Source organism: Oryza sativa, chromosome 5 (assembly GCF_034140825.1).
Source record: "Oryza sativa Japonica Group chromosome 5, ASM3414082v1".
Lineage (NCBI taxonomy): Eukaryota > Viridiplantae > Streptophyta > Magnoliopsida > Poales > Poaceae > Oryza > Oryza sativa.
The window spans coordinates 739,875-757,459 of NC_089039.1; the positions used below are offsets into that span (position 1 = coordinate 739,875).

Sequence of the window (17,585 nt, forward strand, 5' to 3'; positions counted from 1 at the left end):
CCGAACCTCGGTGAAAAATCTCTTGTCTCCTTGTCTCATTTGATTGTCGCATTTACATTTGTGCAATTTACATTTCTAGAGATATACTTGAGATCATATCACCCTAGGATTGCTAAACATTGACATAGGAGTGTGATTTACTTTCCTAGAGATATAATTGAGCCATTATCACCCTAGGTTTGCAAAACATAACTTAGTTGCTTAGTTAGAGTTCACCCTCACAAAGCCTAGCAACTTAGGTTAGTTTTGATTAGGTGTCATTTAGTTTTAAATCGCCTATTCACCCCCCCTCTAGTCGACATCTCGATCCTACAAGTGGTATCGGAGCTTGATCTCTCTTGATTAGGCTTCACCGCCTAGAGAGAAGATGTCGAACGAGGTGAACCATGTAGGGAAGGCTCCCATGTTTAATGACACAAACTACTCCACTTGGAAAATTAAAATGTCTACTCACCTCAAAGCTATGAGCTTCCATATTTGGAGTATTGTGGATGTAGGCTTTGCTATCACCGGCACGCCCTTGACGGAGATTGATCACTGCAACCTCAAACTCAATGCCCAAGCCATGAATGCTTTGTTCAACTCTTTGAGCCAAGAGGAGTTCGATAGAGTGAGCAACCTTGAGACCGCATATGAGATTTAGAACAAGTTGACGGAGATCCATGAGGGCACAAGCGAGTACAAGGATGCCAAGCTTCATTTCCTCAATATCCAATATGAGACATTCTCCATGTTGCCTCATGAGAGTGTGAATGACATGTATGGGAGGCTCAATGTCATTGTGAATGGTCTCAAGGGGTTTGGGGCAAACTACACCGATCTTGAGGTTGCCCAAAAGATGCTTAGGGCTCTACCGGAGAAATATGAGACCCTTGTCACCATGCTCATCAACTCCGATATGTCAAGGATGACACCCGCAAGCCTCTTGGGGAAGATCAACACCAATGACATGTACAAGTTGAAGAAGAAGGAGATGGAGGAAGCCTCACCTTCCAAGAAGTGCATTGCTCTCCAAGCCGAAGTTGAAGATAAGGGCAAGGGCAAGGTGAATGAAGTCAATGAGGACTTGGAGGAAGAGATTTCCCTTCTTGCTAGAAGGTTCAATGATCTCTTGGGAAGGAGAAAGGAGAGAGAAAGTGGCTCCAACTCAAATAGGAGAAGAAATAGAAGACCCAACAAGACTCTCTCCAACTTGAGGTGCTTTGAGTGTGGTGAGAAGGGACACTTTGCTTCCAAGTGCCCTTCCAAGGATGATGATGGAGACAAGTCATCCAAGAAGAAGAGTGGAGGCTACAAGCTCATGAAGAAGCTTAAGAAAGAAGGCAAGAAGATTGAGGCATTCATCGGGGAATGGGACTCAAATGAGGAGAGCTCCGCCTCATCCGGGTCTGAGGAAGAAGGTGGTGATGATGCAAGCTCCAAGAAGAAGAAGATGGCCGTTGTTGCCATCAAGGAGGCTCCATCACTCTTCTCTCCACTTTGTCTCATGGCAAAGGGCTCCTCTAAGGTAACATCTCTTAGTGATAGTGAGAGTGATGATGATTGTGATGATGTTTCCTATGATGAGCTTGTGAGTATGTTTGAGGAGCTCTATGCTTATAGTGAGAAGGAGATTGTCAAGTTCAAGGCCCTAAAGAAGGATCATGCTTCTTTTGAGGCTTTGTATGAGGAGCTAAAGACTTCTCATGAGAGACTCACCATTTCTCATGAGAAGCTTAAGGAAGCTCATGACAACCTCCTTTCCACTACTTAACATAGAGCTCTCATTGATGTTGGCATATCTTGTGATTTGCTTGATGATAGTGCTACTTGCCATATTGCTCATGTTGCATCATCTAGCATTTCTACCTCTTGTGATGATCTTGTAGATATGCCTAGCTCTAGCTCTAGCTCTTGTATTTCCATTTGTGATGCCTCACTTGTTGTTGAGAACAATGAGCTTAAGTAGCAAGTGGCCAAGCTCAATAAGAGTTTGGAGAGGTGCTTCAAGGGTAAGAACACTCTTGACAAGATTTTGAGTGAGCAACGGTGCATCCTTAACAAGGAGGGACTTGGATTCATTCCAAAGAAGGGTAAGAAACCTTCTCACCGTGCCACTCGTTTTGTCAAGAGCAATGGTAAGTATTGCTCCAAGTGCCGTGAGGTTGGGCATTTGGTGAATGATTGCCCTGGTGGTAAGCCTCCTAAGACATGCATGTTTGATTCTCATTATATGCTTAGGAAGGCTCATGATGGTAGCATTGTTGCTAGATATGTGGGTTCCCCTATACTCGATGGTAAAAAGAATGCCATTTGGGTGCCCAAAGCTTTGGTCTCTAACCTCCAAGGACCCAAACAAGTTTGGGTACCTAAAAGAGCTTGATCTTCTTTTGTAGGTGAACTACCGCACCGGTGGGACCCATTGGGTGCTTGATAGTGGATGCACTCAACACATGACCTGTGATAGGGCTATGTTCACCACATTTGAAGTAGGAGGGAAAGAACAAGAGAAAGTGACATTTGGAGACAATAGCAAAGGAAAGGTAATTGGGTTAGGTAAAATTGCTATCTCCAATGATTTGTCAATTGATAATGTCTCTCTTGTTAAATCTCTAAATTTCAATTTGCTTTCGGTTGCTCAAATTTGTGATCTTAGCTTGTCATGTGCTTTCTTCCCGCAAGAAGTTATTGTTTCTAGCCTTCTTGACAAGTCTTGTGTGTTCAAAGGTTTTAGATATGGAAATCTTTATTTGGTTGATTTCAATTCTAGTGAAGCAAATTTGAAAACTTGTTTAGTTGCAAAAACTTCATTGGGTTGGCTTTGGCATAGGAGGCTAGCACATGTTGGCATGAATCAATTGAGCAAACTTTCAAAACGTGATCTAGTTGTGGGCTTGAAAGATGTGAAGTTTGAGAAAGATAAGCTTTGTAGTGCTTGTCAAGCCGGCAAGTAAGTTGCATGTTCTCATCCTACTAAGAGTATCATGTCCACATCTAGACCATTGGAGCTATTGCATATGGATTTGTTTGGCCCAACAACCTATAAGAGCATTGGTGGTAATAGTCATTGTCTTGTGATTGTTGATGATTATTCTTGCTATACTTAGGTGTTCTTTTTGCATGATAAGTCTATTGTTGCTGAGCTTTTCAAAAATTTACAAAAAGGGCCCAAAATGAATTTAATTGCACTCTTGTGAAAATTAGAATTGACAATGGTTCCGAGTTTAAGAATACCAATATCGATGACTATTGTGATGATCTTGGTATCAAACACGAACTTTCCGCTACCTACTCACCTCAACAAAATGGTGTAGTGGAGAGGAAAAATCGTACATTGATTGAGATGGCAAGGACTATGCTTGATGAATATGGTGTTTCCGATTCCTTTTGGGCGGAAGCCATAAACACCGCTTGCCATGCAACCAATAGGCTTTATTTGCATCGTCTCTTGAAAAAGACTTCTTATGAGCTAATTGTTGGGAGGAAGCCAAATGTTGCATATTTCCTAACCATGTTTATAAACTCTCAAAAGCTCTTTATGGTTTAAAACAAGCTCCTAGGGCTTGGTATGAAAGATTGAGAAATTTTCTTTTGTCAAAGGATTTCAAAATTGGAAAAGTTGACACCACCCTTTTCACAAAAATCATTGGTGATAATTTCTTTGTGTGTCAAATTTATATTGATGACATCATATTCGGTTCTACTAATGAGATATTTTGCATGGAATTTGGTGATATGATGTCTAGGGAATTTGAGATGTCTGAGTTGAGCTTCTTCCTTGGACTTCAAATAAAGCAACTCAAGGACGGGACGTTCGTGAGCCAAACCAAGTATATCAAGGATGTACTCAATAGGTTTGGCTTAGAGGATGCGAAGCCCATCAAGACACCTATGGCAACCAACGGGCATCTCGACCTTGATGAGGGAGGTAAACCGGTAGATTTAAAGTTTTATCGTTCTATGATTGGTAGCTTGCTTTACCTTACCGCATCTAGGCCGGATATCATGGTTAGTGTTTGCATGTGTGCATGGTTTCAAGCTGCTCCTAAGGAGTGTCACTTAGTGGCCGTGAAAAGGATTCTAAGATATTTAAAGCATTCCTCTACTATTGGCTTGTGGTACCCAAAAGGTGCTAAGTTTAAGCTTGTTGGCTATTCCGATTCGGATTATGCCGGTTGCAAAGTGGATAGAAAGAGCACATCCGGTAGTTGCCAAATGCTTGGTAGATCCCTTGTGTCATGGTCATCCAAGAAACAAAACTCCGTAGCCCTCTCTACCGCCGAGGCGGAATATGTTTCGGCGGGTAGTTGTTGTGCCCAATTGCTTTGGATGAAACAAACATTGTTGGACTATGGCATATCCTTCACAAAAATCCCACTCCTATGTGACAATGATAGTGCCATAAAGATAGCCAATAACCCGGTCCAACATTCTAGAACCAAGCATATTGACATACGCCATCACTTCCTAAAAGACCATGCTGCCAAGTGTGACATAGTCATTAGCCACATAAGAACCGATGATCAACTAACCGACATCTTTACCAAGCCACTTGATGAAACCCGCTTTTTCAAATTGAGAAATGAGTTAAATGTCATAGATTTCTCTAATGTGGCTTGAGATGGTGCACCATGGTTGCTTCTTTTTGCATTATGTATATTTGCTCTCATTTGCTCTTATGCTTTGGATTTATTGCCATTTGGTTCTTCATTGCGAAAATGGAGCATGTCACATTAAGGGGGAGTTTTGCACTCTTACATGTGCTCTACTTCCTTTTATATGTGAGCAAATCAACTAGTGGTGCTAGTAGTATTTTCAAAATGCCCAAGTCAACATAAGTCAAAACTTTTGCAAAATCAATGTAATTTGAAAACTATTTCTTGGAAAATGTTTCAAAAGGTTTCCTATATGTTTTCCAAGCCTCACATTGCAAGAAAAATAATTTTTGAATAAAAATGCCATTTTGGCCCTATTTTGAAGAAACTAGATTCTTAGTTTTGGCCAAAATGAGATTTATCCCCAAAATGAGATTGAGAAGGAATTTGAGAAAAGTTTCAAAACAAATTGGTAGAGAAGAAGATTTGATATGTTTTTGGTATTCAAACCTATTTCAAAATCCTAATCATTCAAAAGTTATTTGAAAATCAAATTCGCCCAAAAACCCCTATAGACCATAAAAGGTCACCTCCTAGCACTTAAGTGAGTTTTGTTGCAAATCTTCATAATTTTCAAATGTTATGAATGGTTGGCAATATTTCACCTCACACATTTCAAAATTGCTCCAAAAATCAAATTTTTGTTGAATTTTATTGTGTGGGGGTTGCCGGCTTGTGCAAGGGCTGTGCACAGCCGGCGGGGGCCTGGCGGTCTGACCGGCGCTATATGCACGGTCTGACCGGCAGGTGCAGCGGTCTGACTGGTCGAATAGGGCCGGTCTGACTGGCCGAGGTGGACCCAGGCATTTTTGCCCCTTTTCTTCTCCATCCCGCACCTACCCTCTCCCATCTCATCCCCATTCATCCCCAACTCGAAAAACTCTCTCTCTCTCTCTCACCTTCCCTCAAACCCTAACTCTTTCCTCCACCAAATCCCCTCGGTTTGACCGCGGATTTCTCTCCGGTTATACCGTAAGTGATTCTCCTCCGCTTCCTCTCTCTATTCCATGGATTAGTTCGTGTTTTTGTTGAGTTTTTGATCCATGGCATGGAACCCTAGGTGAAGCACGAGGTGTTCTTTGATTTGCACCAGTAGAGGGTAGTTTCTTGGTGTGATTCATCCCCTTCAACCGGTAAATCACTCTCTCTCTTGTGCATTCTCTCAAATCAATCTATTTCACCCTAGGGCTATGGGTAGTTATTCCAATCTTGATGAACTAGGCCATACCATTTGATGTTCTAGTTCCAATCTTGAGCTATATTGTTCTAGCAATTTTTAGACTCAAATGTGAAGATGTGAAAATTTTTGGATGCTTGAACTTGTGGGAGGAGGTCTGCCCAGAGCCACAGGCAGTCTGACCGTGGGTCAGCCACCGGTCTGACCGGTGTGTGCGCCCGGTCTGACCGGCCGGCAGCCGTCGGTCTGACCGGCCACCAGCGGGCGGTCTGGCCGGCCTGATGCCGTTGGTCTGACCGACCCCATGGGTGGTCTGACCGGCCTGATGCTGTCGGTCTGACCGTCCTACTGGCTGTGGTCTGACCACCCCTCCATAGGATATAGGCAAATTTTCACCTCTCCAAATTGTTTCTAGAATTATTGCTAATATCTATCATCCTTTGCTCTTTGACAGTGATGCCTCCCCGCACTCGCCATGGTCGTCGTGCACCCACTCCGGATCCCGTGAGTGAGCCTGAGGAATCGAGCGGAGATGAGTACGCTCAAAGTGATGAAGAGGTTGAGGCCAATGTTGAAGGGGCTAGTGAGGAGGCTAGTGGAGATGATGACAGTGGAAGTGGAGAGGATGAGGATGAAGGAAGTGATGATATGCACATTGATCTCTCCATCCAGTTTGTTGTGAACATGAGGAATCTATCGCAGTACACCATCTTGAGGCACCATGATCAGTTTTTTAGTCCTCGGGACACCCCGGATCCCCGTTTTCACACCGCTTTCTAGAAGAGTGTGTATGAGCAGGTTTATGCAGGGAAAGCTTTTGCAGAGCATAAGTGGATTTCTTGGAGAGACATCAATGAGACTCTAGAGTTTGAATGCTTGCAGGATCTCTTCAAGACTGTTGGCATTGACCGAATTGTGACTCTCAAACAAGACTACAATGAAGATTTGATCCGGCAGTTCTATGCTACAGTGTGGGTGGCTGAGACTATAGTGAGATGAAGTGGATGTCCGACACCCTTCAGTGTTCTATCTCCAGGAGGCAATTCCGGCGGCTCCTCAATATTCGCTTGGACTTTGGAAATGACTTGCATGAGGAGCACACCCATAATCCGCTCTCCATAGACTATCTATCTCAGTTTTATGAAGATGGAGTGCGGTACACACATGGGAAGGTTGCCGGTCTGAGGACTATCCCCAGTGTGGTTAACAGGATTGTGAGAGCTACCATCCTCCCTCGCCTTGATAACAATGATGATATTAGGGGGGTGGCTTGGCACGTCATCGATGCCATCATTCAGGGCCGTCAGTTCGATATTGTGTCTCTCATGATGCAAGAGATTGCCATCTCCAAGGAGACCTTTACTCAGGGAATCTATTATGCCCCTTACATCATGAGGTTGATTCAAGACAAGCTTGGGGCTGCTGGGCAAAATTTGAAGAAGCACAAGCAGTACAAGCCCCGCCTTCAGCTTGGAGCTCCCCGTGCTCCTAGGGCGGCGTCCTCCTCTCATCCTGGAGCTAGCTCAAGCTCAGCACCTCCTCCTCCTCTTGGGCATGATCCAAATGCTTTCTTCCATCCACAGTATGCTTATTTTGGAATGCAACCCAACGAATACTTCAACCCGGTACTTGGGGCTATTAATACCCTAAGTGAAAGCATTCAACGCTTGTCTACCAGGCATGAAGCTTTACATGAGGATGTTCGTGGCTTGCACACGGATGTTGGAGACTTGAATGCTTCCGTGGGGAGATTGCACACTAGAGTGGGTACATTGGATTCTCGAGTCCAAATGTTGGAGAGCTCCCAAGCATTTGTGTATCATCGTCGTCGTGATGCTCCTCATCCTTCCACTTCGGCACGTACTCCTTCTCCTCCACAAGAGTGAAGACCTTTTTGGTGCTTGATGCCAAAAGGGGGAGAAAAGAGTGATTTATGTTTTGTGGGTTGGGACTAGTAGTAGTGAGGATAGTGCCCTCATTTCTAATAGGCTAAGGTGTTTTGGGCTATATTTTGTATGGGTATGGGCTATTACTCTATATTGTGTGTTCTTTGTCGTTTTGTTAAACTCTATGTCATTTGGACCCTTCGTGGTCTTGTAATAGCCTATGTTTATTTGTGAGCCCTTTTAGGATGATTTGTGACTTTTGTGATTTGATTGGTTAAGTGATGTGAACTTGTGCGATGATGGATGGTGTATGCGATATTGCTATATATGTGACCATCTTATGCTCATGAATGAATATTTCTTGAAGTTCACATTGAAATATTGCTTATGTGTTTGTGCTTATTGGAATGTGAAATTGAAATGTGCATTGGCTCCATATTTGTTGTCAATGATTAATATGCATATGTTTAGGGGGAGCTTTTGATTTCCATTGCAATATATGTCCATGTGATCTATGTTTGATTATATATATATTTGTGGTGTTTGTCATCAATTACCAAAAAGGGGAAGATTGAAGCATCAAGTCCCCCGTTGTTAATTTTGGTAATTAATGACAAACGCTAATTGTGGACTAACCGTTGCTATTGAGATAATATTTTAAGTTAGGTCCACGTCATGTGTGCACATGGATGACTATCGATGGATTAAAATTGACGGCGCAAAGCAAAGAGAAAGAAGACAGTAAAACTAGTGCTTTAATGTAGAATTGATCGAGGTGTAGGGCGATCAAATTTGCTAGTTTATTTTTAGTTTCGCCGTACTATTAAGAGGGGTAATGACCTAGCAAAGAGATGATTTTAATTGCCACATTAGGTCATTGTGCATTTAGACTTGTGCTCGTTTTTCATCACACACACAATCACTTGGGATTTCACTGGTTTCGGCGTGACCAGGGGCAGTCAGACTGGCCACATAGTGGCGGTCTGACCGGCATGCCCTGGCCGGTCTGACCGGCCGCAAGACGGCGGTCTGACCGGCGCATAAGGCCGGTCTGACCGGCGGCACATCCGCGGTCAGACCGGCCCCCTGGAGGCCGGGATGGTGCTGCTCGGGGTGGCCGATACAGAGCCGGCGGAGCCGTATTCGGTCAGACCGAGCCGATGGCGGTCTGACCGAGCCAAGGCCGGTCTGACCGCCCACTCAACGCCGGTCTGACCGGCCAGGCCGATGGGGCCCTCTGACAGCACTACAACGGCTAGTTTTCTAGCCGTTGCAGAGTAGCACGGTCTGACCGGCCGCATACCTCCGGTCAGACCGGCAGAGCACAAAGTTGGAGGATTTCGCCCCCAACAGCTAGTTTTGGTTGGTGGGAGTATAAATACTCCCCCTCCAGCAGCAAGGGTTCTCTCTTGGCACCCAATTCAATTGCATACACCCCTTGCACCTTTCTCACACCCACTTGAGCTTTGTGTTCATCCATCTAGTGTGTTAGTGGGTTAGTTAGCCAAGAGTCAAGTGCATTGCTTCCATTTGTAGAGCTAGTGTGGCACTTGATTGATCATCTCCACGTCGGGTCATTGCTTGTTACTCTTGGAGGTTGCCGTCTCCTAGACGGCTTGTGGAGGAGTTGCTTGGTGACCTCTCCGAGAAGATTGTGGAGGAGGCGCGGCGCCGGTTTGTGAGTGGTTTGGAGTTCACCACCTTCGGAGTGAAGGAAGAACAACCCTAGTGATCGAGGCTTGGGTAGTCCTCTCCGTGGGCCAGCTCCCGCCTTGCCCACCCCTTGACGAAGGGGGCGTGCGGTGGCTTCGTGGTTGAGCGGTGGAGTTGGGCTCGCCTCAACGGGGAGTAGGAAACCGACGAGTTTTCGAACCTCGGTGAAAAATCTCTTGTCTCCTTGTCTCATTTGATTGTCGCATTTACATTTGTGCAATTTACATTTCTAGAGACATACTTGAGATCGTATCACCCTAGGATTGCTAAACATTGACATAGGAGTGTGATTTACTTTCCTAGAGATATAGTTGAGCCACTATCACTCTAGGTTTGCAAAACATAACTCAGTTGCTTAGTTAGAGTTCACCCTCACTAAGCCTAGCAACTTAGGTTAGTTTTGATTAGGTGTCATTTAGTTTTAAATCGCCTATTTACCCCCCTCTAGTCGACATCTCAATCCTACAGCGCAGTAGATACCCCGGGCAAGGTCGTCGCGGTGGTCGTTCGACTGCCCCCCGCAGCGGCTGCACACTCTTCTCGCCGCCGGCCGCCGCCGCCGCCGACACCAACTGCTACTGCCGGCGCCCCCTTTCCTGCCGCTCCTCTCCCCAACCACCGCTACTCTCCGCCGCTGAGCTCGCCATCGTGCCAGCCGTCTCTCTCCCCCTCTCCCGCCGCCGCCGCCCCTGCTCCGCCGCTGGCCGCCTTGCCTGCTTGAGAGGAGGAGAGAAGAGAAGAGAAAAAGAAAAGAAAGGAGAGATGTGGGGCCTACACCATTTTCTCTCACTTACATGTAGGCCCTACATATTTTTTTTATATTTTTTGCTGACTAGGATGCCACGTCAGCAAAACCGGGCGCAAATATTGTCATGGGACCTTCTTTGAACGGTTTGAATGAGTTTAGGGGTGAACATTTCTGATTTTATGGTTGAAGGCCTCAAAAAATCTCGCTGTTAAATTGAGGGTCCTCCGGTGAACTTATTCCTAATTCAGTCGCATGGCCCAACCAACACCGAGGGTCCATTTTGAGACACCAACACGAAACAGGCGCACCTGATTGGTCCGTCGCGTGCTCCCACGGATCGCCCCCCCAAAACGAATCCCCACCGTTCCCTCCCATCTCGATCCGACGGCGCGCACCCCACATCACGCGGATCGCCAAACCCCCGCGCCTATATAAAAAACCACCAAGCGCCAGATTCAAAATCCTAAATCCAAATCGGCGCCGGAAATCCCTTCAAATCCCCCCCGAATTCCGCTCCATTTCACCCTCACGTTTCCCGGAGATGGACGTCGGCGTCGGCGGCAAGGCGGCGAAGAAGGCGGTGGGGCGGAAGCTGGGCGGGCCGAAGAAGAAGCCGGTGTCGCGCTCCGTCAAGGCCGGGCTCCAGTTCCCCGTCGGCCGCATCGGCCGCTACCTCAAGAAGGGCCGCTACGCCCAGCGCGTCGGCACCGGCGCCCCCGTCTACCTCGCCGCCGTCCTCGAGTACCTCGCCGCAGAGGCAAGCCACTGTTTATCCCTTCCTCTCCCAAATCCTTCCAAACCCAGCATGGTTGACCGGGATCGTGTTGTTGATGCAGGTGCTGGAGCTCGCCGGGAACGCGGCGCGGGACAACAAGAAGAACCGGATCATCCCGAGGCACGTGCTGCTGGCGATCCGCAACGACGAGGAGCTCGGGAAGCTGCTCGCCGGGGTCACCATCGCGCACGGCGGCGTGCTGCCGAACATCAACCCGGTGCTGCTCCCGAAGAAGACCGCGGAGAAGGCCGACAAGCCGGCCAAGGCGTCCAAGGACAAAGCCGCCAAGTCCCCCAAGAAGCAGGCGCGCTCCTAGCTTCATGTCCTTCCATTCATTGGTCACTGTATATGCAGTACTTAGTTTGTTCGATTCGAGATTAGTTCGTATCACTAGGCATTTAACTGGATGTTTTCGATTTTAGCTTGCAAGACACTAGGGTAGTTCTAATGAGAAGATGAAGTGTCTCGCTTTGTCTTCTGGATCCCATGTGCTTCAATATGTGGTTTCTCAATTGAAATTTGTTTGTGTTCAGTAAGTTTAATAGCCTGATTGTGAATCTGATCTAAAAGCATTAACTCTTGATGATATTGCTACCGCAGTTACTTTGATGTGCCCTTCTGGGATACTATGAGATTTCCCATCATTTTGGGAATTGAGGACTTGTTCATTCCAAAATGAACTTTACCTAATTTTAGTCTTTTTTTTTGTAGAGTAACAAACTAAACAAGTTTTTACTATTCCAAACTTAAACAGAATTTGATAATTGTAGAGTCTTCCACTCACAAAACTTCATCAACACTTGGTAAGTATCAAAATTTGGCATTGCCACTTTTGCTTTACCAACAAATGGTAAGGTTTATTTTGGCAATGAAGTGAACAAATCATAAACTGTTCCATACATGCATGCAATCAAATGGGTCCAAGTTTTGCTGTTTCTTCCTTCGGTTCACATATGACCAGGCACATTTGTAATAACTATAAATAACAAATTACTTCCTCCGTTTTAGGTTATAAGACTTTCTAACATTGCCCACATCCATATATATGTTAATGAATCTAGACATATATATGGATGTGGGCAATGCTAGAAAGTTTTATAACCTGAAACAGATGTAGTACTTGATAATAAATGAAAAAAATATGCAAATCTTTGCTCGAACCATATCAATAGAATCAGCATAAAGTATCATCATTCACCAATACTCCATATCGTAGTGGCACCGAGGGCCATAAAAGGAATATCACTCTTTGTTGTGCTACTAGTAGTTTCTACTTGTGCTGTTACTACTTGAAATGTGAATAATACCGGTGTATATCACACACCAACAAAATAATAGTATTTGTTCATAAGGTGATAATATCTCCACAATTTTCGTCAACATCCATCCTCTCGGTCCAGGAAGCGGCACAAGTCTACCTCCTCAAGCCCTCCACGATGTAAGTAGCATAGAGATCCCTGAATGGCAACATCAACATGGTTAAGAGTCAGCTTGATGTGATTTTACACAAACATGTACAGTATGTTGTAGTACTTATGCAAGTGAAGTACTCACATGGAGTGCTTTATGGCCTCATAAGCAGCACTTGCAGGCAGGAAGTCATTGACAGCAACCTCCTTGTTCTCATTCTTCTTGTCTGAATGTCTCGGTTAAAGAAACCATTCGGTCTAAGAGGTGACAAGTGTTTTGAAATTAGCATGATCCTGGGACTCCCAAGAGTATTTAAGTTGGTGTGTGGTTGACCATGTGTGCATATGATACAAGACAGTTGAGATATAAAATAGTGCCAAATGGCTTTCAGAAAATGCACATATGGGAACAACATATTGGTGGAGTTCAAGGTTAGGACATGAGTTATTGCCTAGAATTCATTTAGAATGCAGAACTTGATATTAAGTTGATAAAAAAGGATACAGTCCTCAAAAAAGCGCCTGATTTCAGCCAAGCGGTGAGGTGGGAGCTCCTTGATATCATTGTAATGCTTGTACTCAGGATCATCAGCACAAACGGCAATAATCTTGTCATCTGCCTCTCCCTGTTCAAACAAACATGGGGTCAGAATAGAAACATGGGGATCAGAATAGCATTTCGCTGGACTTTGTAAATGTTGGAATGAAGCCAAACCTGGTCAATCATAGGCATGAGACCAATGGCCTTTGCTCGTAGGAAGCATCCTGGTATAACGGGCTCCTGTTTGAACAAAAATTAGAATTTAATATGGTTCCCCAAACAAAAGGAGTGAGATGTGAATATAACCTAATAGAATGATACTATTATTGGACAAGAGGTAAGCCAAAGCCCATGATTTCACATGGCTATATCAAGAAAAGTAAACCAGAATTTACATAATGGCTGAAGGGAAAAGAAACTTGTGCACTGTTTTTCTTAAGAGTACAAGCAATAGGATTCTAGTACCAACTAAAATACAAAGACATACCTGCATTATAACCAGCACATCCAACGGATCACTGTCTTCACACAGCGTGCGAGGAATGAATCCATAGTTGTGAGGGTACACAACTGATGAATAGAGCACACGGTCCACCTTTACATGTGCATACAACCAAATGATGTACAAAACATTTTAGAGTCACTGGAAAAATATGGTTTCACTAAAAAAAATGATGAATCAATTGAATCGCCTTGTTTTACCACTATCAGTCCAGTTTTCTTGTCAAGTTCATATTTAACCTTGCTGCCCCTAGGAATCTCAATGACCTGACAAGTGACAGAAAAGAGACACAATTTGTTAGAGTTTTTCCTCTCTTTTCTTTTTTCTTTTGGTCGAGAAATTCTTGGTGTAATGTGAAATACCAGCCAGCACATTAACTCTAAAAGTTCAAAATGAGAGGCGCTTCAAAAGGGCTATGCTATTGACATAAGTTTCCAATAAGAACATGTATCAAACTAAATCTGGGAGAAAAAACAAATGTGAATCTGTTATGGTGGCCTTACGCAGTTGAATATAGTTGGTGCACCAGGTCCTGCAGGAAGAAGTCAGGAACCTATAAGTAAGTTATGAGAGAAATATAGAAAATTGATGGTTTGTCAAGATGAAATGTCATGTACCAATCTCAAGATCATGCCATGGATGTGCTGCAATAGATCTCCGGGACATAGATGACAGTATCCTTTCATTCAGAGCAGGGGCCTTGACGGGGGCTGAGCCTGTCTTCTTCTCCACGGCTTCAACAGCGGGAGCCATGGCAACAACCTGTGATGGAGTACAAAGGTTCGTAATTAATTCCGTTTCAATATAAGTCCAGTTAATGAAATCAGAAATCCAGGAACAAGCTGAAAAAATGTCAAATTTTGAAGGTAAAAAATGATTAACTGCACAAAAGAGATCATAGGACCCAATTGGCCCACCAAAAATCAATAAGAATTGGCAACACTAGAAATCATTGTCAATATTTTGTATTCCATGGATATAAATATCCCAGCTATTTAGACAGACGTAATCACATCATTACCAAACGAATAGGTTCGACCAGAGCAATCGTAGAAAATCAGACAGAAACTATAAAAAGCCTTGAAGAAAAAAGAAATGGAACATAAGTTATGATGAACCTGATGCAGCATGGCAATATCGTAGAAAAAGAGCGCACAGTAGGTGGTTGTTTAAATGTGAGATTAGAAGGTTCTTCCAGAGCAGACTCTTTCAGAGTTGTATGATTTGACATCATCGAGTTAGGCTGTACTCCTAGTTTGAATGACTTTTAGAGAGCAAAAATAGTGGACCATTTGTTTGTCCTATTCCAAGCTGACTTCTTCTTGAGTTACCAATTGAAATGTAAAATATATTTACAGTATAACAGGTAACTACATTAGTCTGACAGTTTACACCAAACAGCGATTTCTCCCCCATGGGTATAAAATGAGCAATTAGTGTGAACATGGGGCAGAATATGACATGGTAGGGATGAAAAATGAGGAGGCCTTGATTGGCGGAACATGTCTGCGGCACAAGTGCGAAAGATTTCACCAATTACCTTAGCATTCATTCAAAACAGAGCAATTAACACACGCATGGAATGGAATAGTATGAAACCATATGAAAACGTAGTGCAGATACCAAATTTGGCTACAGAATCGCAGGCAAACTAGATCGAGCAACACGGCGGCGTGGGCGTCGATCGAAGAAACAGGAGAAGAGAATGGGGGATCTAGTAATTTAATTAAAATGCATACATAGATAGCACTACGTAGTTACGCACCTTGGTAGTAGGAGTAGGAGTAGATCTGAATCTGGGGACGAAGAGGCGAGGCGGCGCGGTGCGAGGAAGAGGAAACCCTAGAAGGCACGAGAAGAGAAGAGGCTTTGCCACGACACACAAGGAGAAGGGGGGATTGGAAGCTTTTAAAGAAGAGCAGGAGCAGAAGCAGGAGGAAGATGAAGACCGACAGAGAGAGAGAGAGAGAGGAGTATTGTACTTCCCGCTTCTTTGGTCCTCGTTGCTTGCTCCCCTTTTTCCCATTTAAAGCCGCGCCTTTTCCTGACTTGTTAGTAAAAATGTGAAGCAACTTTGTGATATTTGCAACCATGCCCTTGCTAGTGCCTACCGGCTAGGTGTGGGACGAGATTTGCATCGGCGCGAACTTTTCGACGATGGGGCCCACAGAGAGCGAGCGAGTGGGTGGGACCAGAGAGAGAGAGAGAGTGGTGGATGATGGAGGCGTCGGTGGGGCGATCGGACGGCGAGGAGGGTGTCGGTGGGGTCGTCCTCCCCGCAGAAGCACAAGAAGAATGGAATCGGGTGCAAGGCAGCCTTGCCTCGGTGTTTCTGCGCGTGGAAGCCAAGCCCTCCCATTTGCACGTCTCCATCGGCAGCATGAGAGATGCGAATGTGCGATGAGCATGAGCATGAGATGCGATGCGAATCGTGTTGCTGCTTTGCTTTGGTGAGGGCAAGCTTGTCAGTATACCGATTCGTATCCTAATATCTTATGATACTATCAAGCTAAAACGATACCGATCCCACATAGTGTCCTAATTTTCATAGTATCTCGATCCTACTATTCATTACTACACAATCCTATAAAATCTTATGTGGTATCCCGATTCTACGATCCCTACGATACTATAAAATATTATTTAAAATAACATGGTTTGAAAATAATGTAACTAAATATGCTCAAATTTATATGAAAATCAATTAAATATATCAAAACCAATGTGGTTTCTCTTGATAAATGTCTCTATTTGCATCATATATATCATTACTATATTTTTTTTATATAGAATGGCTATATATAATTAATATAAATATTAATTAAACTTAAAAAAAAAAATCTCATAGTATCCCGATACTCCTGATTAGGTGAGGGTGCCTCCATATTTTTCGGGGTGAGGGTGTTGTCGGTCCGGTGGCCGGTCCCGCTCCTCAGTTTGGTTGCAGCGTCCTCGTTTTGTTTGTTTTTTGTTTACACACAACACACACTACTAGCTGTTCAGGCTGGCGGCCGTCGGTGCTCGCCTAGATAAATCACTTGTTGACAAATGATGATGGTACGTATTATTTCAATGTGACCACTCATTTGTTGTTTACTTATAGATTTCTCTCTCTTTTATTTTTGCAATATCTGTTTATTATACATAAATACAAATTAATAAGTAGTTCAACAAACTATATATGATTATCTTTTCTAGTAGTAATAACAATTAGTCATTTGTTGGTGCGCTCCGATCGTTGGCGCGCGCGCGAGTTCCTCGTGCGCTAGCTAGTTTAGCAATTGCCACCAATTGGCTTCCAAATACACGCAACGCACATATACCACTTTTTTTTGCATGGTTAACAAGTCCATCGATCGATCAGTCAGACGTCACGATTGCCGATTTGCTACTGCTTACCAACGCACGCGCTACTCGATCCAGCTAGCTGCAGATGAAAAGCAACTGTCACGCCGTCTCACCGATGAATCGATCTGCATCCATCCATGCGCCAAGTTACTACTACGACTACAAGAAAACCTGCATTTGCACGATCTGGGGACGCAGTGAGCAAGGCACTAGTGCTTGTTTACGTTTGCAATTAACTCCAAATTAGCTCTATCCTACACCATCTTTACCTAAATATTTGACGCCGTTAGACTTTTTTAAATATGTTTGACCGTTTGTTTTATTAAAAAACTTTTATAAATATTATTAAAAAACTTGAGTAGTAGTAGTATATTTAACGATGAATCAAATGATAGGAAAATAATTAATAATTGTTTAATTTTTTTAAATAAGACAAATGATTAAATATGTTTAAAAATAATTAAAGGCGTAAAATTTTTAGCGACGGAGGAACTATATGTTACTGGAATTGTAGTATCCAATACTCTTGGACAGCATATGCCGATCGAATCGATATATATGCGATAGCTTCTCTTCTGCATGCATGCGTGGTCTACACGCGCGTTCATCGATCGACGCTGCTCACTAGTTTTCTCTTTCTTCTTATTCTCTGTTTTCTTTACAACAGAGATATAGTTTAATTAACGAACTTAATTTTATAATTTAGTGCGTGCCGGCCTGCTACTCTCGCTCCATCCTTTTAATTTCTTATTAATTACACTGACTCGTACTACAATCTACCACTCTGTATGTGTGTTATATTTCTAATCTCAACGATACAATTAATTAAGTAAAGGACTAAGTCGACTTTGC

General features: G+C 43.9%; 2 protein-coding genes across 2 annotated transcripts; one reads left to right on the forward strand and one right to left on the reverse strand.

Annotated features, from left to right (window-relative positions):
• The first annotated feature begins 10,626 nt into the window (after positions 1–10,626).
• On the forward strand, positions 10,627–11,498 carry LOC4337607 (probable histone H2A.6). The gene is made up of 2 exons (NM_001420065.1): positions 10,627–10,915; positions 10,995–11,498. Exons 1-2 carry the CDS (start codon positions 10,700–10,702, stop codon positions 11,247–11,249), a joined length of 471 nt encoding a protein of 156 aa, NP_001406994.1. The 5' UTR covers positions 10,627–10,699; the 3' UTR covers positions 11,250–11,498.
• Positions 11,499–12,064: 566 nt separating this feature from the next.
• On the reverse strand, positions 12,065–15,385 carry LOC4337608 (soluble inorganic pyrophosphatase 4). Its single transcript, NM_001420064.1, has 9 exons — positions 15,151–15,385; positions 14,003–14,147; positions 13,889–13,917; positions 13,586–13,651; positions 13,371–13,478; positions 13,058–13,123; positions 12,848–12,968; positions 12,488–12,569; positions 12,065–12,390 (listed from the first exon to the last, which is right to left on the reverse strand). Exons 2-9 carry the CDS (start codon positions 14,136–14,138, stop codon positions 12,348–12,350), a joined length of 651 nt encoding a protein of 216 aa, NP_001406993.1. The 5' UTR covers positions 14,139–14,147; positions 15,151–15,385; the 3' UTR covers positions 12,065–12,347.
• Positions 15,386–17,585: the final 2,200 nt, after the last annotated feature.